General features: G+C 44.3%; 1 protein-coding gene across 2 annotated transcripts; it reads right to left on the bottom strand.

Moving 5' to 3' along the window:
• Nucleotides 1-5,101: 5,101 nt before the first annotated feature.
• irx6a (iroquois homeobox 6a) lies at nucleotides 5,102-10,810 on the bottom strand. Of its 2 annotated transcripts, none has more exons than XM_030413644.1 (7): nucleotides 10,272-10,810; nucleotides 8,867-9,095; nucleotides 7,948-8,057; nucleotides 7,346-7,638; nucleotides 6,537-7,190; nucleotides 6,204-6,315; nucleotides 5,102-5,807 (listed from the first exon to the last, which is right to left on the bottom strand). In XM_030413644.1, the coding sequence occupies exons 1-6, from the start codon at nucleotides 10,283-10,285 to the stop codon at nucleotides 6,209-6,211; spliced, it is 1,407 nt and encodes a 468-aa protein (XP_030269504.1). In that variant the 5' UTR covers nucleotides 10,286-10,810; the 3' UTR covers nucleotides 5,102-5,807; nucleotides 6,204-6,208. The 2 variants fall into 2 exon arrangements, with proteins under 2 accessions (XP_030269504.1, XP_030269503.1); XM_030413643.1 differs by having other exon boundaries at nucleotides 8,867-9,145.
• Between the last annotated feature and the right edge of the window lie 14,747 nt (nucleotides 10,811-25,557).

Raw genomic sequence — 25,557 nt, forward strand, 5'->3', positions numbered from 1 at the left:
TTTTAACTTACGCGAAAAGCTACACGGCTTGTAGAAACTCTATAATTTGGGATTCACACCTATTTTGTGTTCAGGCTACGACACCCAGTTCAAAAGTCAAACGGAGACTCAACAGCAGGCATTAAAGGCCAACAGATGCCCAACAGAAAAGGGAAAGAAAAACAGAAGGAGAGAGGGAGATTAAAAAATGAGATGCGGGGGATTATTAAAGGGCATTAAAATGACACAGAAGATTATTCTGATGTTGATGACGCCAACCTTAGGTTAGCGACAGAACGCTGCCAGTCCAGCAGACAAACATAAAAGAACAAACAAGATAACAGGAACAAGCGCGCACGCGGTTAAGCGCCTCCATGTGTACAATGCAAGGATTCAGGCTGCACATGAAGGCTCCTCTCCTTTATTTAATTGTGTTTCCCTGTTGGTTAGCCTTTTATCACGTGATTGGGGCTTCTTGACCTTCTTATTCCTGTATGTGGTCAAAGTAAACATGGTAATCTTTCCTAATGTCATCCTCTGATTACCATTTGCACTCCTTCCGGTGGTTACAGATGGCCCAGGAGTGAGATTGGCTTTGCCCTCTGGTTTAGCATTTAGCAATTAAATCCAGGCAGGCAGCAGAAGCCATCAAAGCGTGCGTTCAAAGCTTTGTGACTCGGTGACTCTGACTTTAGCATCACTTAAGCTAAGGGGCTAGCCAAAAAGAAACTGGGTTTACACTGGGTTACGAGTCTTTATTCTCATACTACAGGCCAGAGAAGTATCCAAGAAGTCTCCACAAACAAACAAGGCCCTGGGAAATGGCAGCACTAGGATCACTTTGTGCCATGCTCCGGCCTGGCACATCGGGATCCGGTTGGGAACTAATGCGAAGAGGGCAAAGGTGCTGGAGCAGATCACTGTCCCTCGAGCGGCGGAGCCAGCGATGGAACGGAGGCCCGGATTCTTTCGGACACGAACAGCGCAGGTCAAACACGGGCTACAGAAAGAAGCCGGGGTCGCAATGCAACATCTATCCAAACTGCACAAAGCCAGCTTTTCATCCCCTCCCTGGCCATCCCACCAAGTCCATAATTGTCTTTGACAAAACTCATTAGCGGAGACCTTGTAGCAACATCGGCAATCAGAAATTCCATGGAGGGAGACATGCACAGAAACAATGTCCCACACACATTTCATTGCGCCTTTTGACAAAATGTAATGAAGTGTGTATATTGTCCCCCTCGTCTGAACTCTGAGCCACTGGTACAAAGACTTTGTTTTATGAGCCTTAGCTGCCCAGCGTGGGACACATCAAATGGCACCTCCATGCTGGCTCTTTTGTCGGACTAGAGGGCAAATTATTGTTTGAGATGTTGTTGTTGTTGTTGTTGTTGTTGTGATGGTTCCAGTTTATACAGAGGGGCCCCCGCTATCGTGTCAGATTAATTCATATCCTTTTTTGCGACGCAGGCACATGCTCATTAAGTGGGAGCCTGAATGTAAAGTGCATGTGTGATGGATGTTCCTGACAGCGCTCTGTCAGAGGTTAACCTCTCATTGACCTGTAGCATTATATCGTTCAGCATACCACAGTAACGCACATTGTTAAACTGGTCTTGGCCCTTTTGAGACCTTTGGAGACCTCTGTGGTTAATAGAAATGGCAATAATGCTTCCCTCCCATGCCTTCAAATTAGTTTTCTCTATCAGAGCATTATCTTTAAAATGTATATGTTGCATTTTGATTAGGATGCCTCTCTGAACTCAGAATTTATAGGATTTTCACTTACGCAAGGGTTGTGCTACTTCCTTCATTATAGGGGGAGCATTTCAATCTGATGTTACAAGGATTTGCATGCTTAATTTCTTAAAATATAACTTACAAAAACTCTTTTGAAAATGACTGCACTTTAAAAAAAACACCTGAAGGCACCGTATGCCACCCTGTTCATCACATGTGGGAAAACGTTGTCATTTATAATGATTTAAAAAAGTTTGTGTTAAATATCTGCACAGTCATTCGGAGATCTGATTACCGCTTCTGCTTCGTGTGGGAGGCTTCAAAAGTAGCGGACCGCCATGAGGAAAAAACTATTATGATTCCCACTCTAAAACATCTTTAGCGCACGGCAGGAAAACCAAGTTTGAAGGTGACCCACAACACCAATAAAGTAAAGAGAAAATAAGTGTGCCAGCTGTCACAGGATCTCATGTTTCTTGAGTCAAATGATTCACTCGATGTGAGTGTGTGCTCTGAAGTGTCGCACCGTATTTACCTTTTGTTTGAAAGTGAGGATGCAGGTTGAAGTGAGGTAACACCTCAGTCTTTAAAACGATCATGTTTGGAATTATAATTCTGTTCCTTTTTTTTTTTTAAAAAAAGAAACAAAGCGTTACATGTCCCAAACATTGACGCGAACAGAACACCTGCCATTTCTGACAGTCAGCTGGCCTTATTGACTTGAAAAGAGCAGAGGATGCAAGCAGCAGGAAAGATCAATGATCCATGACAGTGGAGAGGGGTGGAGGTGGTAGTGGTGATGGTGGTGATGGGGTTGGGGGTCGGCTGACTGTACACTTATGGAAGTGTTTGATAATAACAGACATATGAGCATTAAGACACCCGTTGATTTTTCATACGAGGGGACGGTCTCAGATTAATCACGTCAAACCTATTTAAGAGTTCATGTTTACCACCGCTTGTTTTTCTTCTTCTCGCATTTTTTCGTGCCTCATTCACAGATTATCTAAAATCTGTTTTGGATTATGCAAACATGCTCTCATAGGCACCCGTCGTCGTCTCCCCCCCTCCCTCCCTCCCTAATGAAAAATGTAATTTACCAAGAGGGAAGACGTGTATTAGGGAGATTTAGTTGTGCATATATAGGCTACCTAAGCAACTTATTATCCTGTAACATTGTAGTTTGCCACAGATTTCATGTCTCGCCTCAGATTAGAGATGTCAGACAAACAAAAATGTCTTGTGTTCGGCCCCCCTCCCCTTGTGTCCACCGCCACTAATAACACCAAAATGATGCTAAACATGCATTTTTCCCCCCCTTTCTGTCCATTTAGGTTATTGTATTTCATGTATTCAAATGATGTTTTTCTCCCAATATTTTATTAATGCAGTTTCTGATCCATGACATCCAGACGAGCCTCGGTTTACAGATGTGCCTCCCGACTGCAGCTGCTTCAGCCACATTTCGAGCACACTGTGTATAGGACGGACTAATTGACCTGTTAGCTGCTTGGGGAACACGCAGCTAACAGTATATGAGCCCATCACGGCCATTATCTATGCTTTCCCCCAGGTACATCTCCATGGTGGTAATCCCATTGCGCATGCATCATTACCTTCAATGGCATAAGGCAGCTTCCCTTTTTTACAGCCTCCGATTTAATTAAATTTGGCTGTAAATATTTGATGCACACCTTGCCTACATTTTAATGTAAAGAGCAACGCAGCGGGCGTCATGACTGATTGCTGCCGGGGAGGAGGAGGGGGTGGTGGTGGAGGTGGTGGTTGTGGAGGAGAGGGGCTCCCTGTTAGCAGCTTGTCATTAGGAGGATGACTGTTACAGTATCGGCACCGCTGACTGATCTGCACTTGGAAACTTCATCTCACATCAGGTACCTTTCCCCTTCCACACACTGAGCTGAAAAAACTATATTTATCATATTATTTTTGGTAAAGAAAAGCTGCTCCTTGGATTAAATCTCCTACAGGTGACCTTCAGCTGAAAATAGATCATGTCATATATCACATCTGTTGATGATGCCATGTCTCACTTACTCCTCTGCAGGAGACAACTCACCAGCGAATCAGACTTTTTGAATATTCTCAAAATAGCAAAACACTTTTTTTTTTCCTTCCAGATCACTTATTAGGTCTCAGATTAACACACAGGGGAACAATTGAACTGGAGGGAGAAAAAAAATCCCAATAGGCCTAAGTTATTATTCCTGACCTTCCTCATCCTCATCATGTAGATTTCCACTGGATTTACCAACCAGGCTCCGTGCATTACGCCCAGCCCAGGACGCATAGGATTGACCAGAGCGCCTGTGAAATTGCCCTAATGCTTGGGGGGGGGGGGGGGGGACTTTTTATTACAAGCATAATCCCGCAAATACGATCTCGAACGACGTTTTATGCGAGGTTGTGGACTATCTGCAGGTATTGTTTCGGTGGTCACCAAATCCAAATCTCTGCCTGTTGATTTCAAAATAAACCAGTGGTTTTCAGGAGATTAAGTCAGACAAGGAATCACCGATTTAATAAAAGATTTTCCAAACAATTTAAATTATCTGCATTATGGTGCAAAAGCCGCCTTTCCCCCCTCTTTGTTTTAGTTTGGCACGTTGTTCAAAAAAGTTATTTGTGTTTTACGTCGTTTAGAGTGAAATGACTTCCACACAGCTGTCAGGGTGGACGTGTAGACTGCAGGGCGTCGATATCTCCGCCGCAATTAGTTTACGCAACATCTTTTTTTTTTTTTTTTCTAACTTCAGTCGTTTGATTTTTTTAAAAGTTTGAAATGTGAGGATCAGAAAAGTTTGCTCGGAGCGTCAGCGGGAATCAGAGACTACAGTGATCATCTTATTACAGCGTGTCTGCAGGGGGGGAGAGCTGAGCTGTCCCATAACGAGATGGACTATAGGCTAAAAAAGAAAACCAAACAAGCCAAATCAAAGGGACTTTGATGGACCATGTGAATTTTTCCTCTGCCGGGTTTGATCCAACAAATGACCTTTTAATTAACACAATGTTAAGTTAGTGCAGCGGCTCGCTACACAGGGGACAAAAGCAGCATTCATCACCCCCACGTCCCTGCCTCGCTGCTCGGCCTGAACAGTAACAAAGTGTTTGATGCCACTCCTGATTAGATGCTGACAATGAGGAGATGGTGTCCCCCCTTTCTTCCGAGACTTGTGGATTTCACTCACGTCCCCCCCCCCTCCCCTACTCTGAATTATGACCCTCCATCAGCGCCGCGGCTCCGTGCGTCGAGTCAAGACGATCAACTTTGATCAGACGCACAACCGGCAAATGTTTTAATTGGGCCGATCGGCTGCCGTAAATAAGCACGACACCACACGAGAGAGAGAAAGAGAGAGAGAGGCGAAGGCTCTTGGAAAAAAATTGTATTCTTAGAAAAAACTGTCATGAATGGCAAAAAAAAACACAGAAGAAGCTCACTTTTCTTTTTTAAAACACAATGACAAAACTTGGGTTCCACGCGTAAAGCATGGATGGATGGATGGATGGAGGAGGAGGTGGGGGTTGGGTTGGGTTGGGGTGGAGAGGGAAAGATCCAATCCATTTATGGTCAACTTTAAAATGTCCGACAGGCTTTTTTTTTTTCTCTTGTACATCAGGCAAAAAAAAAATAGATAAATAAATAAAAAATAACGAAGCCACAGCAAAAAAAACATGTAACAACATACTCAGAGGGAGGACACGAATTCAACCAATGGACACGTTAAATAATCAACAGACAGACGACAGAGTAACAAAATCATAAATTACGCAGAGAAATAAATAAGTAGGTTCGCTACACTACACGATTGCCACACACGAATTTCGGCCGCCCCCTTTCCTCCTTTTTCTTTGCATCTAGAATTTTTTTTTCTTTTTTTGCATAAAGTCTTTACCACCGTCAAAACAAAGTTGTGCAAAATGATTAGCCACGTCCACAGTTTGACAGCTCTCACTGCTGCAGCGCCAGGTAGCTTCCCCCATGTGTCATATCCGAGGGGCCAGTGAGTCTCTTAGTGCATAATAAATGTCCCATTATTTATTGTGGTGCAGATTCCAGCAATCTAGAGGGAGAGAAAGAGAGGAAAAAGACAGGAGGAATTAAGGATAAAGCTTCCAGAATGAGGGAAAAAAAACAGTCTGTAACAGGGTGTTTCATGTAAAAACAGGTCATCATGGTTGCAAGAGAAATGTGAATGTTTTGTGTCATTTTCTTTGATGGTTATTACAAACTGCATTTGACAAGATGCATAACAGCAGCTTGTAACTTTCATTATATTTAGATCAAATTAAACAAAAAAGACATTCAGCAACGTACATTTCACAAAAAAGTGACTGTCCACATGTGTCAGTGGTTTATGATGCTGTTCTCTCTCTCTGTGCGGTGTGTCTGTGTGTGTGTGTGTGTGTGTGTGTCGTGACTCCGCCGGCTTTTCTTCCAGTTCACTGCAGACTCTCACCTGCTTCACCTCTTCATCACCGGCCTGAACGCGGTGACCTTGTCATCCTGCGCCGTCCCACAGGCTTCGCTGAGGTCAGATGGCTGTGTCTCTGCCTTGCCACCAGAGAACCCTGCACACCCAAATAAAAGGAGAAGAAAAAAAAAGCAGATCTGAGAAAAAAAAGCCGCCTCGGATGCAAGTTGGCAGAAAGTGTCTCGTCGTAAACCTCAAAAAAAAAAAAAAAAGGGCTTTTGTATATCCAATGTTGGCGTGCCTTAATGGAACAGAAGTGTCTGAGATTTAAGACTAATTTCTTCTCTTACAACATGTTGCAGGTATAAGAGGACGTACCTTCAATGGTGGAGTACTGACACGTGTCCTGGATTGCAGCATAGGATGAACAGTGCAGTTGCAGGTCCTTGTGGCTGTAGCTGCCAGTGCCGTAGACTTTAGAGTGCAAGGATGAGCCCTCGGGGAAGGGGCTCTCAGTACCGGCTTCATGGAGGCCTCTCATGCCCCCGCACTGTCCAGCAGTAAGCCTGCTGCTCTGGAGCTGGCAATCCCCGCTCGAGGTGCCTGTCCTCAGCTCCGAGCCGTGCTGCTGAGGGCTCAGTATGACCCCCGAGGCGGCCGTGCGAGCCAGAGACCAAATCCGAGGCTTATCCGACGTTTCAAAGTGTGACAGGGACACCGTCCCCGTTAGGCCGGCCGAAGAGGTCGCCTTGGACACCACGGGATCCAGGAAGTCGGACGGGAGAGGAGGGAGGGTGGTGACGCTTTTGATGGCGCAGGGGAACGCGTGGAAGCTGTTGGTCAAACTCAGGTGCAGCTCCGAGCTGCAGTCTCTCTTGTGAGGGGCCCCGGACACCCCCATGGCCCTCTGCAGGTCCTGCTCGTCTGCAGCCACCTTTTCACAGTCACTGTCCAGCTTGTCACAGTCGTCCTCGTCCATGTCCTCCAGATCGCTGAGGTGCAGGTCCTTCTCCTCCTTGCAATCACTAGAATCTGCGTGAATGAAACGGGATATTTAGGTATCATCCTTCGGAAAAAGTGTTTCACCTTCTCTGTAACCATTTTGCTCCACATGACTGGCAACTGTATCCCCCCTAAATTGAATGCAACAAACACTTAGGCTCAACAGAAAGCAGACAAATGATTACCTTTGGTGACACAGTCTTGGTCGCTCTTGAGGTCGTCCTTCCTGTCGTCGCTGGCCTTGTTCTTTGGCGACCAGGTCATCTTGTTCTCCTTCTTTAGCCTCCTCCGGGCGTTGGCGAACCAGGTGGACACTTGGGTGAGGGTCATTTTGGTGATGATGGCCAGCATGATCTTCTCCCCCTTGGTGGGGTAGGGGTTCTTGCGGTGCTCGTACAACCATGTTTTCAGGGTGCTGGTGGTTTCACGGGTCGCGTTCTTTCTTCTGGCTGTGCCATTGAAGTCGACCGTCCCGTATCTGGCGAGGGAACACACACACATGAACACACACAGACACAGACACACACACACACACAGACACAGACAGTCGCCATTAGAGCAGTTAGTGAATAATATTACACTCCACTCACTCAGACATCCAATATACTCACTTTCCTGCTGTTTGAAATATATACCGGAGTTACACTCTGACCTCTGATCTGAATGCGGCATATTGCTCCCATGAATGGCTGCTTTTAATGATCAGTGGTAGAATACGTCTTGGCAGCTCCGCTAACTCTCACATTACATAAAGACGACAAAAGTGAAGTAAAAAAAGAAAACCCACCTGTCATATTGATACTGTCCGAGTGAGTGGTCGTAAGGGTAGTATGCAGCCGTTTGAGTGATGCCAGAGTGTAAAGTGCCCGTGCTGTCCTTAATGTCGTACTGTGGGTTCTGTAAAAGACAGAAAAGGTTGTTATAAGCCTGAAACATTCTTCTTTTTTTTTCACATTTTGATATTTGTAAAACAATCTCATACAGTGCAGTCAATCACTCTAAGCGACGATCATTTTTAGCCAAAAAAGAATGCACATTTATGTCATTTTAAGTCTTTTTAAAATGTATTTTAACAAGTTCAAAGCTCGTGTTACACATAATCTTACAATTTAGATTTTTTTTAGGATTGTATGATAATTTTTGGTGGTGGTTTGCTTGAACTTTTTAACTTTTTTTCCAGGTACGATGAAGAATATTTCCAAAGACATTACATTATGATAAGAAATAATACAGGAAGAAAAGTTTCAGCTGCACTGCAAAATATCCCATTTAACAAGTCATTTAGTCCTCTATCCACTTACATCTTACTCAAAGTAAACAATTGTGACAGAGGAGAAATATGATTTAACTTTTTTTATATATATATGTACTCTCCAATTCTAATTCAGCCACACATAAGTTCCAGTATTCCTGAAACAAGGCAGAATGAGCAGGATAACTTTATACTAAAAATAAGAATTACATTTCCTGTGCATCACTTCTTCGCTGCTTCCTCTCACCTCCTCCAAGTGACAGGATTTTTGACTTGCTTCCATGGGGAAGCAGTACAAGACCGGATGCTGGATTAAACGGCTTGTCGGGACGGATATGTTTGCAGTGTGAGATAAATTGATGAACAAAACCCGGCTGATCGATCAGCACGAGCCCCCCTCCTCCCACCACCACCCCCCTTTAGCGCATCAAGATTGAGGCTGAAGTGAGCCCACCAGAGTGGAGTAGATAGCGGATGGGTCCGTGCTGTAGGGGAAGTAGTTGGCGTAGTTCTGGCTGGCGGCGGCCGCTGCTGCGTAGGGAGAGCTGTACATCCCCAGCGCTGCGTTCAGCTCCGTCCGGCTGCTCGCCAGGAGCCGGTTCTCGTAGGACGGGCAGCAGAAGGAGGCGGCGGCGGCGGCGGCAGCGGCGGTCTGGGAGCCGCCTGTCCCGTCAGAGACCGACCTGGAAATCGAATCGCAGCAAGTCGTACTGGGGTTTGCCGACACGAAAAACTGCATGAAGAGAATCGTGGATAGAAATGGTCATTTGGCTGTTTCAGCTCTTATCTGGATGTGTGATAACTCTGTGTGGGTGACTCACTGCAAAAAAAAAAATATACCTGAGTGAAGTTGCTCAGTCTGGTGTTGAGTCTTTAAAATGTGAGCTGGTTTCGTTTTGTTTTCGTTTGTCACCACGCAGGTGTCGTTAGCTTAACTTGTGACCTGCCTAAAATCAAGGTAAGTCACTCTTACCTCTCTAAGAGAATTCCAGGAATGAGAGAAAGAAGCTAACATTGTGGATGAGTTTGAAAAGTGCTTATCGTGTCTGAATAAAAAAATAGAATTTAACACCACAGTAAATGTTGTTGTTTGTATGTTTTTTTCCAGTGGGTAGATGTGCGCAATCCGTGCGTAAAAGTGTCCTGCTCCAGTTTATGACGGTTTGAAAATATTAATTTGTACACAGCATGAGAAAAATAGAAATGAATGTCAGTGTAAAGCAGTGTTTCAAGTGTAAAATATGACATTTTGTATATAATCTACAGAAGGATCACAAATATAATCGAGATAAAAGTTGGGGGATAACTTTTCCATGAGAGTAACTTTTGTCCCCTGATCGACTTGAACTTCCTCGAACTTGTCATTAGGCGCGACAATAGCGCCTCAAAATGCAAATAAAACACTTCAATCTCGTGTTAAACACTTTCAACGTGGTGACATTTGTCTCCAGCACGTCCCAGGGATTTAAACAGAAAGTTTCTTGCGAATGTGTGCAGCATGCGCTGCAGCCCAATTGAACCTCGCAGCGAGCAATAGGTGACATTCATCTCTATTGTCATCAGAAAAACACGTGAGTTCATTCATAATTCAGTGTAATTGGACACGGCTGCGTGTCTATCGATATTTGGTTCAACAACAAAAGCAGCGCGCTGAGAAAAAAAAAAAAAAAAGCTGTCAATACTGTCAGAGCAGTCACACATGGAGGTTTCCTGCAGGGAAAAAGTGCTCGGACTTTACCGAAATAAGAGAAAATATGCACAAAAAAATAAGATAAAAAAAAAGTCAAGGCTATGTGTGTGCGTGTGAGCGCGCGTGTACACAACAACTTAAGAGAAATAAAAAAAGCAGAGGGTCTTACCTGGGAAGTTGCATTGTAAGGGTATCCAAATTGCGAGAAAGACATAGCTGCTTCTTTTGTTACCATCAGCAATATTCTTCACCCTTGATTGATTGCAACCAATTCTACTTCAAATCCACCGTCTTACACACATTTCCAACGCACGGCCTTTCGCTCAATAATAGATGACTTCACTCATAGGAGGGAGACTTTAGGCTGGCACCAGCTGCAGATTGTTTTATATGAATGAATAATCCCCCCCAAGGACCCGATAAGAAATGAAATTAAGCGTCATTAAGTGCAAAAAAAAAAAACAACAACAACAAAAAAAAAAAATTGTTGTTGTGTTAGCTGAAGGAGGCTTAAAGGATAACGTAAGACTTGCAAGATATGGACTCTGCTTGTGCTATTATTTGTGGCTCTATAGTTCTTTAGCATTCATCCATGCAAGGGTATCAGCGTGACGTCACTGTAATCCCGGAACGGCAGGGTACCAAGGATAGAATAATGTCTTTGCCAATCACGTCCAACGCAGGGCTTTCTTAAGGTGCACTGTACAACAGTCGTGTCCCGCTTTTGTAATAGAATCTTTTCACCGATTTGCTGCGATAAAGTGTCGGGAAATTGTTTTTTTTTTTCTTGTTTTTTTTTTTATTGTTTCATCATTATTAGTTTGTAGCTCGGCAGCACATGGAAAAAGCCTCTGTGAAGTTAAATAGATTGGAGGAGGAGGGAAAAAAAAGAGATAGAAGATGTTTTTGGGGGGCTGTCTGGTGAGTTTATCACACATTCGACAGAAGAGATTACTTTTGCTTTTCACTCTGTTAAATAAGAATCAGGCGTGTTTGTTAAATAAGAATCAGGCGTGTTTGCTGTGAAGTGATTTATGTTTTATAAAAAAGACTGTAGTTTTAAAAATTGTTTCTTTTATTTACAGTCCATCACAATTAAATCTGCTTTGATAAAGACGTGTAAGCTTTTTTTTTTTTTTTTTTCTTTCTTTCTTTTTTTTTTTTTAATCTCGACCTCTGTTCGCCTCTGGCACACTGGCCAGAGGTCCATCCCGGAGTTAATGACGGTGATGTTTCTATCTTTCTCTATTAGAGAGAGGGGCAGTCCCAGCAGGAACGGTTAGAGGGGTTTTTGGCAGGTCAATAGACCAGTGATTGATGCGCGCCTGGAGACCTACGTGACCATTACGCGTAATGCGTAATTGTATCAATTAACAAATGGATACATGCCCTTGTTTAACCAACGAGTAACAGAGTGAAAATATGCCTTAGAGGTGAAATCCGAAGAGCTGTGCTAGGAAGAGAGAGAGAGAGAAGGGGAAAAAAAAGAGAGACAGTGGAAGCCCTGCTCCCCAGTCTAATTAAATATCCGTGGATGGGGGCGACGAGAATTGCATTTTAATTGAATGATGCTCACTTGAAAGATGGGTAAGGAATGATGCTGCCTCACAGTGAATGAAACGGGAAATAATTTTAAGCCTTATTAGATCAGCAGCTCAACCATCACCAGTTCTCTCGCTCTCTCCTATAAACATAAACAAGCTGTGCCCCCCCAACTCCCCCCATCTCCCCCCATCCTCGTGTGATGTTGAGCCGGGACTGGGAGGGAGGATGGAGGGTAGGGAGGGGGGATCTATTATTTCCCCCTATACACACTATATTTGTATTGACAGTGACAGCGATGATGAGTCCTACTGAGTCATATGATCCTCTCTGTTTCTCACTGTCTCGGGTTGTGTAAGGTTTCCGTTGTCACGACTGATACCTTGTGCCAAATCTGCCGGCGTCCTGCTTTCTCCCCCCCCCTCCGTATCTGATGTATGGCGCGTCCTCCTCCTCGGAGACCCATCTGCGATTATGGTCTTTCTCTCCGAGGGGCGCTAAAGAGCCGCGTGTAGCAGATGAAGATCTCCCCGTCAGGAGATTTTTTTTCCACAGAGATAAAGTGGACAGAGTGGTCATGGTCCGGGCTCTGGGAAGCAAGCACCCACAGGCAACAAGCAGCTCTCCTACACACACACACACACACACACACACACACACAAAGTCTTTGGTTCTGAAGAGTGCTCATTGCTGCTCACAGACAACTAAGTTACAGCAGAGGACTTGTTAGATAACACAGCAGGACGCGTTATTCCACATGTTGCCAAACTGCACCAAAGTATTCTTTAAATAAAATGTGCTTTTACTGTCCCTTTCTCCAGCTTTCAACCTTTCAGTGTCCAGTCTTTTCAGGCTCAATCTGCACCGAAACATTTTTTAAGTTGCCACAAAAATGGGGCTATTAACTGAAAATCAGTTGTGTCCAGAAATAAAAGACAGGAGCCACCTTTATTACAGCATATCTGCTTTTTTTCCAAATACATTCTTCTTGTGGCACGGATGTAAAAAATAAAGAGGAGTTACCAAAGACAGAGAGTGAAGAGGCAGTGTGCATGAGCTGTGATTTGGTACAGGATCAAATATCTGAAGGAGCAAAACACCAAAACTTCTGCATTTTACGAGATCAGTAATACAGCCCTGTCTTCAGCTCTGTTACATATTCAGATAATGAGTTTGGGATCATTTTCCCGACCCTGTCAGGACTAATTACTCCTTCAGTGCAGAGAGACTCAGAACCACAACATCTGGAGATACATGGTTTTAACTGAACGGTGACCCGAGCCTGACATGAAATGACACACTTTTCAACAATAAAACGTAATGTTCTTAACTGTACCGGTAATGATATCAGCACTTATCCGTAGTCTGTTGAGGCCCAAGGGAAAAAACATTCCCACGGGAACCCTCCAACCAGCATTCATCACCATTATGTTATAAATAATCTGACACCGTGAAAAACAACAAACAAAATCCAACCCCTCCTTTTTTTATTGCTTATGTTGTCCTAAGTCGAATTTTTGAACAGACATAAAATTGAAAACCAGAAAAATTGAAAACCTAAATTACAAATTTTGCGGGCAGCAGTGGAACGCCTTTTATAGGGGGTTTTAAGTGGGTTTATAGTCGTCATTGCAGAATGTGCCAGTATGGTTTGGCCACTGGGGAGACCTTTTCCCAAATTTTCTTTAGGCCGCCCAAAAACATTTGCCTGGTTTGTCCCTCCTGAGGGTGCGACTACGAACCTATCTAGGGACAGTGGTCAGTTCCAGCCTCAATCGTTGTTCCATGGGAGATCGTGCACACAGAAGAGGTTGAAACAAGCTAAATGTAATTGCATGCCGGTGGTCGATGCATTTCTACAAGGGCATGCATGATGGCCCAAGTGCATATGGACAGACTCATGCATAATGCATGTCCAGCAGTCAGCGTGGATCCCACTGAATCAGGCCCAAATGAGCACTAATTGTAATGGCAGACTGACCACAGTGCCCTTCCTTTTAAAATATGTGACAACCGCACAATGAGACGTTTTCTTTTTACAGTGTTTTGTCTGGATTACTAAGTGATCACGTTGGAACAAGGCTTCGTTTTTCTGCAGCTAAATGGCTGACGATGGTCATTAGTGATTCCCCCTTTTTCAAAATGTGTTTTTATTACTTTTGGCAAAGTCTGCCATTTTAGAAGTTAGCGCGAAGGAGTACTAACCTCCCAACAGTATCGTATCACAGAGAGCCGCTTCCCGAGCAGCAGGACGGAGTTACATCCGTGCTCTCCGCGTGCTTCACCCTCGGATGTCTCTGTCTACGCGAACCAACCGTAAAAAAAAAACATGTTTAATCTATGTCAAACGTGGAGAAAGGTGAACAAAACTCATATGATCTTCTTTGGAGTTAAAATACTTCAGATAAACACAAGAGAGTATTGCACATGATTTCAGTTTAATTTCCACCGTTTATCAACCCGCATGAGTGCATTTGCATGACGCAAAAAAGAACCAAAAACTAAGCACGCTTCTATTTGAAACAGGCTGCAACAAACCCTGGCAGTCGGAGTTTGTAGACATACCATTTGACCCATGACTGCTCATGTAATAGAACATTTAACTACTAGCAGACAAAGGCATTCACCCTTATAGTACGCTCACTCACGTTATTTTAGAATAAGCAAGCCCAAACCTCCATTATATCTCGTTCTAACGGATCCATGCGGTTACTAATGAGACTGAGTAATGCACGCATCCTCCATTAGAAGCATCACTGGGTGGAAAAAGAAAAAAAAAAAAAAACCTGGAAAGGTTAAGTCAACACTCAATAGCTCCCAGCCCTATTCTCCTACTTAATACATTTCCTATGCTGACTTAATGAACCACACAAAGCCTTTCTGGTTTTTCATCAGATGGGTAGGGGGGGGGGGGGGGGGGGGGGGGGGGTGGAGGTGGAGGTGGAGGTGGAGGGGGGGGGGGCTGTATGAAATGGTAATAAGGGCAGACAGACGGAGAGACGGAGGGAGAAAGCCCGAGCCGAGCAGGGGATGAAGCTGCACCTACCTGGAGGTGTGTGATCTCATTAAAGCCAAATTGGTATATGCCAATAAATCCAAAGGCACTTGTGATCTGGAATTATTACACGCGCGCGTACGCCGCATGCACACAAAACTTCCCCCCCCCCTTGAAGAGCGTTATTAGCACTGCAAAATTATCACAAAATGGAGAGAACAGTAATAAATATTGTAATGAGAAATAATAAGAGCAGTGGCGGATGTGGTCACGGCGGCGGTGGCTGGTTAACACCAAAACAAACATCTCCAGGGCCCGGCGAATAATTACATCACGCAGAGGGAGTCATTAAAGCTTCATCAAACAGGGAGGAAAAGGGATCGGGCGAGTATGACATCACGACGACTGTCTCAATAAATCAATCTGGAGTGGAGAAAAATAACTGCGCGTCATGACGGCACAAGTTTGATTGCCGTATAAGTAGCGCCACCGTGCTGCGGTGTGCTTTGATTCCCAACGAGGCGAAGTGCTCCTTTAAAGAAAGAGCGTAATTACGCGTTTTTCAATTAGGGCTTCGCTCTCCGCGATTCTCACACGCAAATCTGTGCATTAACGGACAGGCATAATTGGCGTTTCATTTGTAACCCTGTCACTTTGATTGCTTGTAGTCAGATGTTTAACTCAAACAAACCCAAGGCAGTTTTTGTGTTGGGAGCCGCGTATCCCAGAGGCCCCCGGGGCTCCTGGGAGAGGCGAGAGAGAGACAGACACAGAGGGGAGGAAGACGGAGCGAGGGAGTGCGTTGTTTGTGTGTGCTTGGCTGGCAGAGTCCCCTTGAGGCTCCACTGTAAAGCTATCATCAGTGGTGGTGTCAGGGATTTGTAGCTTGTCACCGAGAAGAGCGGGAGAGTGCTGGCAGTGACTCTGGGAAATAACTGCTTATGGAGCGAGAGCCTGGGCTCGCACGGCTTGCGCAAGTGTAGGTGTGTGTGAGGCAGATAGAGGGAGATGGAGAAGTAGCGGGGAGGAATGTGTGTCTATTTTCTCCCCCGGGGCGTCTGCAGATGCGTGCATGCGCGCGCGGACGGGTAGGCTGTAGGTCGATCACACGATGCGTGGACCCATGCGCCGTCTTTCATCTCGGGGCCTAAGGCTCTTTGTCTATGTGTGTTCTTGTCGGCGAGTGGTGTGTGCACATGTCTATCCAGGGTGTGTCGAAAGCTGCCGCGGTGGCGTGGCGTGGATACGCGTCTGAATTAATGTTCCCATTTGGACCTGAATATGATCGAGTATGTATTTTTCAGTCAGCAGCAATAAGGAGCCTGTGTAGGCTACCTCCCCGCTACCATACCCGTGTTTGTGTATGTGTGGTCTTCGCCGAGATGGATGCTGACTTCAAACCGAACTTTCCCTCAAGGCGGAGGGCCAGCAGCAGCAAAACGCTGCTGTCGGGTAAATACATGTATCTGCAGAAAAACAAGCTCCTCTGGAATGACGAATGGAGGGCTCATTTTCTCATTGACAACCATGTATTTCTGAAATCGCGCGTTGGCGGTTGACCAGGTTTCGAGGGCCCGAGGGTCATGAAATTCACTCAACTCATAAATGATCGTGTCAGCGTTCAAAACGGAGGAAAGAAAAGGGGCGGACGAGGGAAAATTGCAGTTACATGGTTTCCATCCGACTGCAGCTGCTAAATCCACGGCAGCATTGTGGCCCATCTTTAGGGCCCGCAGAGGCAGAAAGACAGTTCCTATTACTGTCAGTCCAATTACCGGCCACAGCACAGCCACCGCTGTCAACACCAGACAGGTCATGGTATGTCCCGGCATCTTTTTCTTCTCATGTGAAGCCGTGTGCTGTAGACGTGGGAACTTTTATATGTTATTCAGCACGGACCTGAGCAGAGAAAGAAATCAACATTTTAATATCATCTACTCCGAGAACATTATGCTAAGTGGAGCAGGAAGTGATCAAAGAGCTCGTGTCCTATGAGAAATGAAGGACATTTTGCAGCCCAGTGTATATAGCGGAGGATAAACACTGGAAACAAGATTTTTAAAGAAAAAGACAACACAACACAGAAGTTGTTGCAATGTTTCCCCCCATGGTTTTATGTGTCCTTGTGGCAGTCCACCGCAGATCTACACCCAGAAGTGGGTAATGTGATGAGAAGTGGTCTAAATATTGAAACACTCTCCATTACAGGCGGCCGTGCTCTGCTTCCAGCGCGTCTGCTGAGCCGCCCCTAGTGTTGCGCCACACGGAGACGGAGAAAAGGCCCGGCCCCATCTGGTCTTGGTTCAGTCTGGTTTACTGCAAAGTGGTGCCAATACAAATAGCTGCGCTTGATGTTTGTTTGCATAAATTGTTTTGAAAGGCTTCACCATGAGTTTTTTTGGGTGGATTACGGTGGGGAAGTTGGGGAGCCAACCGTGGTGGAATAATCCTTCGCTGAGCTGACAGTTAGATTTGCTCTTCTTTAAAAATAAAAAAAAAATAAAAAAAAAAGAGGAGAAGATTGTTTTGGATTTTTCTCCTCGGTTCCTGGCAGCGAGTCTGGACTGTGAACTTTTCAGTGGGCCGTGCGCGCGCGCGAGTGTGTGTGTGTGTGCGCGCGTGCGTGCGCATATAATGTGGGTGTACGATGATGGAGAACGCTGAGCTGCTCTCTCTCCCCTCGTAGCATAGCAGTGTCAATTTCAATAACATCAGTGTAGTGTTTAACACATGCTAAAAGTTCAGATGGAAGTTCAGAGGCCCGGCGCAACGCGAGGGAAAACGTCTGTCTTCCTAAAGCCCTCGCATATCCGCTTTGATTTCTCTCCCACAGGTCAAGGCGAGGGAAGGAAAAGCAGAGTTTTGTATAGTGAGGTCAATTAGGCTTGTATTTCACCTATGAAAAACGTAAGTGAAAATGTATCTCCCATTACAGTAAGGACACTTTGTTTTCTTTTGATTGTACATCCTGGTAAAAAAAAAAAAAAAAGGACAAACCAATTGGTAGTCATCATCACTTAGCTCCGGTTTTGCTACAGGGACAAGAAAATTGGCCTGATTGATTTCATGTCCAGGTAAGTGTGCCAGCTCAGCGCTAACCGGTACCAGACAGATTTTTGTGTAAGCTGTATAGATACCAGGGCCCCCGAGTCCCGGCCAGAGCCCCCCCCCCCCCCCCCCCCCGATAGGATGGAAATCGCAATTCTACCAATGACAGTTCAATCGTTAGAGCCCCTCTGTTCCTTATTTGCCGCTTAGCCAGTGGAGGTCCCTCCATGGTTGGCTCACAACTCGATCCAGATGCGGCTAAAAATATATATTCTTTTTTTTCGCTGCAGCATTTGTCTTCGTCTTTCGGCTCCTCTGCAGCCACATCGTGTCAGGCTGAGGAGCTAATGATGGTGTATTTTCTAGTCCGTGGACAAAAAATCTGACATCCTTAACCATTCAGCACACACACACACACACACACACACACACACACACACACATACAGCCAAGAACTACTTTCCTTATCTTCGTCTGTTATCCCTTATCTGGACTAAATTCTCTTTTTTTTCTCCACATCCTGCTGACAGAAAATAATATTTCTTTGTGTGTCTTAAGGTTGCGAGAATAATAATAATAAAAAATAAATAAATCCTGAAGTGTTTTCTGAATTCTGAAAGCACAGACTCGCTCTAAGAACCAGTGTCAATCAACACGATGTTGTGCTTTTTGCTTCCTATAAAATATCTGCCTCATTAGTTGGATTTCCGCTCGGGCATGGTTATTTCATTTCCCTTTCATTTTCCTTTTTTTTCCCAAATGCAACCTCTATCAGCAAGCCTGAGTTGTTTCTGTCTTTCTCCGTTGCCCGATGTGGATCCACCTTCAGATCCGCCTTCCAAAAAAATACAGAATGGGGCTCCCTCGATGCATCCGACTTAAAAGCAGATGTTACATGGTTGCCAACATCAAACGGTCCTGTTAACTGCAGAGAGAGTGAAATCATATACCTTTGATTAGCCTTTTCACTGGTTAATGTAAACGAGCTTAGTACATGGTTGCTGAGTGAACCCTGACCTCGGCCTCATGGCCGATACATCATCAGATTACACGGGGAAAAAAAGTACACTTTTGTTTCAACTTTGCCTTGTTAAGGCTAATTTCTGATTTGCAGATTGTCAAGCTTACTTTGGAGAGAGCATGAGGACTGGATCAGATCTCCACGAGGCCCCCCCCCCCCCCCGCTCCGGGCTAACTCGGTCTCCTCTAAATAAGGGGGCAGCATCCTTGAAATGCTATAACTCGGCTCCTTCTTGGATCCGCCTTCACTGCTCAGTTCAAGATGTTTTCCACTTTGAGGTTGCGATATCTACAACGTGGACGTGCCCTCCTTTTTTTTTATCTCAAGGATATTTATTCTGAGACCGATAAGGGGTAATATATGGAGAGAAAAGTGGTGCAAGTGGGGGAGGGGGGCTCACAGCATTCCTCTTAAATACACGGTGAATGAGGGTCCTTCAACAAGTGTCGTGTTTACTTTGCTTGTGGGAAAACAAATCGACACAAGCGGCGTCTGAGGGGGCTATAAAACAGCTCTTTGGTTCGGAGCACGGCTTAAATTCCACCGGCAAGCGCAGCAGTGTCACCCCAAGGTGTTGAGAGTAAATATACGGTGTTACCTTTAGGCTAAATGGGGGAAAAAACACACAGAGATTGAAGTGCACATCACTGACAAAGTAGCGCGAGTGTTTTCACCCGAGGAGCAGCGAAAAAAAATGAAATAATAAAGCCCATAATTTCTATTTGCTTTTAGTGCTTCTTAAACTAAAGTGCACACATAACAAAAATATAAACTTGCACCTCAGTGGTATGAAAAAAATAAGAAGAAGCTCACGCTATCATGATCAAATACTGTAATACAATGAACTTTATTTCAGGGGACTCTGCAGGGTTTGAGCCAGGATTGTCCAAGAGGGGTGCAAACTGGTGCATTGGTACATTTTATGGGGGGTGGTGGTGACTGCTCACTCCTAAAGAAACAATACACTAATCAGCACTGTTAAAGCCGTACAGAGTGAAATCAAATGGAAGAAACACAGGGTGAGAAACACCCTGGCTTTCATCAGACCTCAACTGACAAATATTTTATCAGTGTTTTTTTTTTTATTTGAAGCCAACTTCAACTTCAAAGAGCTTCAACATTTATATCATCGAGTTTTGTTTGAACCTGCTCAGCGAACTACATCGTCTCGCTCAACACGCGTCACCGACACCAACATGGCCATCGTCTTGGTACAGGAAAAGAATGATCAAAGGTGGAAATCACAATAAAACCGGCCATATTGACAACTGCAGTTATATGATACGGTAGTTTGTTCTAAGCTAATATGATACCATCTCTACAATGTTTAAGTTCCGGGTTTGGTGACCATTCAACGTCCCCTGGGTAGTCTTTATAATTGCGTATTTTCACAGCCTTATATTTCATTAGTTTTATGACAAACTGAGGCTTTTTTACTTGGAAAATTATCTTTTAAATTGACATCTTTATTAACATCAATTCATTAACATCTTATGTGTAATTCATCACGGCACGATTCAAGAAGGGCAAAGAACAATTTTTAATGTATTTTTTCTAAAATGAGGTCCTGTGGTGGTCCACTGGAAGGTGCTTGACCTCGGCTCTCTCTATTGATATGAGCAGGCAGGTAACACAAGCTATTTATTGACTGACTCCTTGCTCTGTTGGTCTTTGTGAACACTGAAAACACTCAGTCTTTGCCTTAGAAATCAGAACAATATATACACTAGTTGCACTTATCTTTGGCAGAGTGTACAGACTGACACAAGCTTGAAACGGACGGTTACCAGACGGAAGCCAGCAGTTTACTTCAGCAGTCTGATGAGCTCATCGAATAAATGATGATACAGCTTATGAAATAAACAGTGACTGGAACATTTCATGTTTTAAGGAGCTCATGGCGTCTGCACATGTAACCTTGTGCTCCGTCAGATCAAACCACAAGCTTTTCTACCGGTCTCAAATCGATGTCGCTGTTAGTTTTATTAACTTTGTCTCTCTCTTGTAAGTCTGTATGTCTGGTGACTGTTTTTCTATCTGTGTGTATACACTGCCGACTGTGTGGATGTAGTCTGTGCCTGACCTTTGTCAGTCGGAGAGCAAAAGCAGTGGAAGAGTGATACCACTGTGCAGTCCTCTAATCTGCTCACTTAGCCCTGGCTTTGGGGGCTCACTGCGCTCCGCTTCATCTGAAGCTCCGTCATCACAAGCTGCTGGCAGCATCCTCGCAGACTCGAGCCCAGCTGCATTCACATACATCCATGTGCCTTCCTCTGTATCTGTCCCTCCATTCCTTATTCTCCCTCCTTTTGTCTGTTGCTCTATTCTTATTTGTATTAATTTTTTTGTTTTATTTTGGCACTCAGCGTCACCCAACCTGTTGTTAAAGGAGAACTTTGGTCGATTTAAACATGCAGCTTCATTGCTCAAGCTACCCTTGACTTGCCAGTACCGAAGACGCAAACACATTTGGTCAAACCATTACAGAGCTCCGTGAACGGAGACTTAGCATTGAACGCTAACAGCATGGGGTCAGAACTTTACACTGTGTTTTAAGCGTCTTAACATGCTCCACATCTCACACCAAAGGTTATGCAACATCAGCAGACACCTTAGCACACAGCACTGTAGCGTGTATGACTCAAAATGAATAAAAAAGTAGTTAAAACAGTGTGTTTGTGCAAGCAGCTACTTACCTGTTTGTTGACATCCGCGTCTTCCGGTAGCTAGACCAAACTAGTCAATCCGTCGAGCGTGCACTTACTCCCTCACTGGCGGAGACGGAAACGTATTCCAGCATTTTCGTGTTTCTGTTCATAATGTACATGTCCATGTTACAGCCTGTCATGAGCCATGAGCCCTACAATAGCCTGTTAAGCCTGTTAAGTGCACGCTCGGTGGATATGCTAGTTTGGTCTAGCTACCGGAAGATAAGTAGCTGCTTGCACAAACACACTGTTTTAACTACTTTTTTATTCAGTTTGAGTCATACACGCTACAGTGCTGTGTGCTAAGGTGTCTGCTGATGTTGCATAACTTTTGGTGTGAGATGTGGAGCATGTTAAGACGATTAAAACACAGTGTAAAGTTCTGACCCCATGCTGTTAGCGTTCAATGCTAAATCTGCGTTCACGGAGCTCTGTAATGGTTTGACCAAATGTTTTCGCGTCTTCGGTACTGGCAAGTCAAGGGTAGCTTGAGCAATGAAGCTGCATGTTTAAATCGACCGAAGTTCTTCTTTAAAGTTTCATCTTGGTGAGCACTGAAGCAGCCCACTATTATTTTATAGGTAAAGTGCATATTTATGGGATGACCTTGACTGCCTTTACATCCAGCTCTCTATCTGTCTCTTCATCTCTGTCCTTAGCCTGTCTCAACCTTCACATACTTACAATCTGCAGTAGCACTACAAAAGTCCAGGTGATGTGTGAATCCTGAGACGGGCACCTTTCCTGAGGCTTGTCTCTGTCAGCAGTAGTGTGATTCTGATGGAGCAGTTATCCAGGCCATCAAAGACCCTCAAAAGTCTGAAATGTATGCTCACTGTCGTGTGGGTAATAGTTTCGGTATTCGATTAAAACGACAATAGGATAAAATGAAAAGATAAATATAATGAAAGAAAAGTGAGTGAGATGTTGTTGTTCCATCTCAGTTACACAAAATTTGATTTGATATGCTTAAAGATCCAGTGTGCAGGATGTAGTGTCCTCTGTTGGTTAGGCTGCAGATTGCAACCAACTGAATACCCCTCATATCATTTTATGGTGACTGCTAAAAACCAAGCAGCGGTAATTGATTCATTGGGAGTGAGAATGTGTGACGATAACACACAGATTCTTAGTGTCAGCTAATTATACACTAATGAAAACATAGCTACACCTATTATAATCCATTGCTGCCAGTTGGTCCACCTGTATTCTACATAATGCACCTTTAATTGAACTGATTCTGATGCACTGCGGTATAATGGGTATAAAGTATAAAGACAAAGTTCATCCTAAAGTGTCCTTTTCATTACAGCAACAAGAAAAAGCGTTTATTTCTTCTGTGAACAACTTTTGTAGAAACAAGTAACATCTACTCATGTTAACTCATTCAAATCAGATCTTGATATTGTTAGAAGCAGTTAATAAAACTTTTATATGCGTTGGTTTATAATTAGATTTGATTTGACTTTTTTTCTATGTATGCTCTTCCATAAACTTAACATAAACACAGAACGCATACACTGACGAACATCATCATGTATTGTCAACACATTGCATTTAAACACGTCATACTTTGAAACCAGTCACACACATAAATGAACTCAGTATATTTTAATTAACTTATCGTCTGTAAGTATTACAAGATTGTTATTTTTCTCTAAAAAAAGGAAGACCTTTATTTGTTTAAATTTCAGATGAACTAAGACACTGTAAAGACACTGTACACACATATCGTCTACACAGCTGGCAATGAGATGGCTGGGCAGGGTCAGCAGGGACATTAGTCGGACTGAGCACTGAGGCTGAAGTCTTGTAGCCCCCAGTCCTCCCCGAGGGTGTGGGGGTCATTGCCAGTGGCTTATCGCTTCACACACATTGTCATTTCCTCCACTCTCTCCGTTTCTCTTCCTTCCACCGCCCCGCAGCCCTTCCTCTCCTCTCTCTCCGTAGCACCTCCTCAAGCTGTCGGCACGCTGGTTCGGAGGGTTTCCTCCAGGAAGGAGAGGTCCATGTTCCGACCACAGGCTGATAGAGGGAGCATGATAACCTCCAAGCCAAGTGCTACGCTGCCAGCTGACATGAAGCAGATGTCCTCCTGACCCCTTTCTCTTTGGGAACAGGACACCCAAGCACAAATACTGGAGGGCTCGAGACGTCAGCAGAGCCCCTCTGCTACTGAGAAGGTGTGACGTGATACTTCAGGCTTAATGATCTGCAGGAATAACATTTGTTAACAATAACATTCAGAGCTTTGGCGTGGCAATCAATCCATAGGTATTATTTAATTATACTACTGGCTTTAGATTGTGTAACAGACAATGAAATTAAAGAAATGTGTTCAATGTTGAAGAAAATAAGTGAGCTAAAGAGCAATGTGGATGTGTTAACTTTGATATTATCTATTGGTATGTGTCTACTGTCTTCGCATTATCTTTGTAAATATGTACTTTCAAAGAAATGCTTTATTCTATTTCAGGGTACCTGTTTAGCATCTGGCAGTAGAGAAGAATCTGCCTTTAATGGTAACATCAACCCATTTAAGGGGTTGTTTCCCCCACATTTGGAATAAAGTGATAAAATCCTAATAATCAAACAAGCAAGAATTTAAAACAAGCTTAATCAAAGGTGTAACATGTGAGAATTTTAGTTTAAAACATTCAAAATTTAAAAAATAATAATCAACAGAAAGTGAAAAAATAAAATTTTTGAGCATTGTGTTGCACAGAAGTTAGCATGCTAACCAGCTAGCCCTGAGCCAAACAACACCAACTCTCCTGGTCCAAGCGGAGCCATCTAATAGGCGCACTAGCTGCACGGCTAACTGAGCTAACCGGCTACTGTTGGCAGCAGTTTGCAGATCTGGTCTGATGACACGCCGCCCCCTCCATCTGCCCCGTTTTGAGTTTTAATTTGACACGTGGCAAATTTTCACATCGTTCACCTCTGAGATAATTTTATAGCTTAAAACAAACAAACAAAACAGAACGTGTGCAACATAATTTCAACGTATACAGCACATGTGGACACTGATTTTAGCCCCATTGATGTCCATTGAATAAACATGTATCTTCCAATTTTCTTCAGTTCAACCGAAGGACTCACTGTTCTTTTATTTTTGACAATAGTTTTCCTACGTGCACAAGGAAAAAACAAAATCACAAAGCTGATAACAGATCTGTTTTTCTCTGCTCATCCCAAGCTGATGGTTTGAGAGATACATGGTTTCTCCAGGAACGCAAGGACACTCCAGTCTTTTACAAGTTACAATCATGAGGATATTGTCTGACGTGCCTTCTTATCAACAGAGATAAACTCAGACAAATCCAGCAGCCCTGACGTTTAATGTCACACACAGTTTTAGCACTGTACAGAGACCATAGGAAATTATGTAATGTATGTCCCCACGCGTAGGTTATCTTGCACACACACACACACACACATACACACACACCGGTCAGCCTCTCGGGGAGAAAGGTGGAGTTGAGTGTGCACGGAGACCTCACAGCCCTGTGACCTCATTATTATTCAGAACCAGCGGTGAGAAGACGAGTGCTGCTGCGTTCCCAGTACAGCTCACCCCCAGCACTAGTAGATGATGTGCACGGATGGGGGGGTTGCTGTGCAGGCAGCAGCTTCCCCTGAACCGCCTCCCCTACCACTGTTACACACACACACACGCACACACACTCACTTCCTCCTGGGAGATATGCGGCCTCTGCTTTCTGTCAGGGTGTCCTCAGCCAGGGACCCCTGGGGCCCCTCGCTTGGTGGGAATCTGGTCTTCTCGCTCCATGGATGCCCCCCTCCCTACAGATGAGAGGGAAAACAAGACCTGAGAAAGACACTGCTGCTCATCCTCTGCTATCGTTTCCCATATTTCCTTTGCTGTCTCTCTCCTACACCCACGTTCTTTTCCCTTCTTCTCTTTCCCTGCCCAGGCGGTCGATAGCGTTAATTGGCTCACTCAGTCACCGGTACATTGATTGCGGTCACTAATAAAAGGGCTATTGATTGGCACTTTGTTTAACACTGGCCCATGCAGTGAGAGCTGCCCTCTAATACTATCCTGACAGCAACCTTTTCCTGTTTGCCAGTCTCTTAATGTCATAAATTATGTCAGTCGATTAAGGAGATATTTCTT

The sequence above is a fragment of the Sparus aurata genome, chromosome 4, assembly GCF_900880675.1.
Source record: "Sparus aurata chromosome 4, fSpaAur1.1, whole genome shotgun sequence".
NCBI classification, from domain to species: domain Eukaryota; kingdom Metazoa; phylum Chordata; class Actinopteri; order Spariformes; family Sparidae; genus Sparus; species Sparus aurata.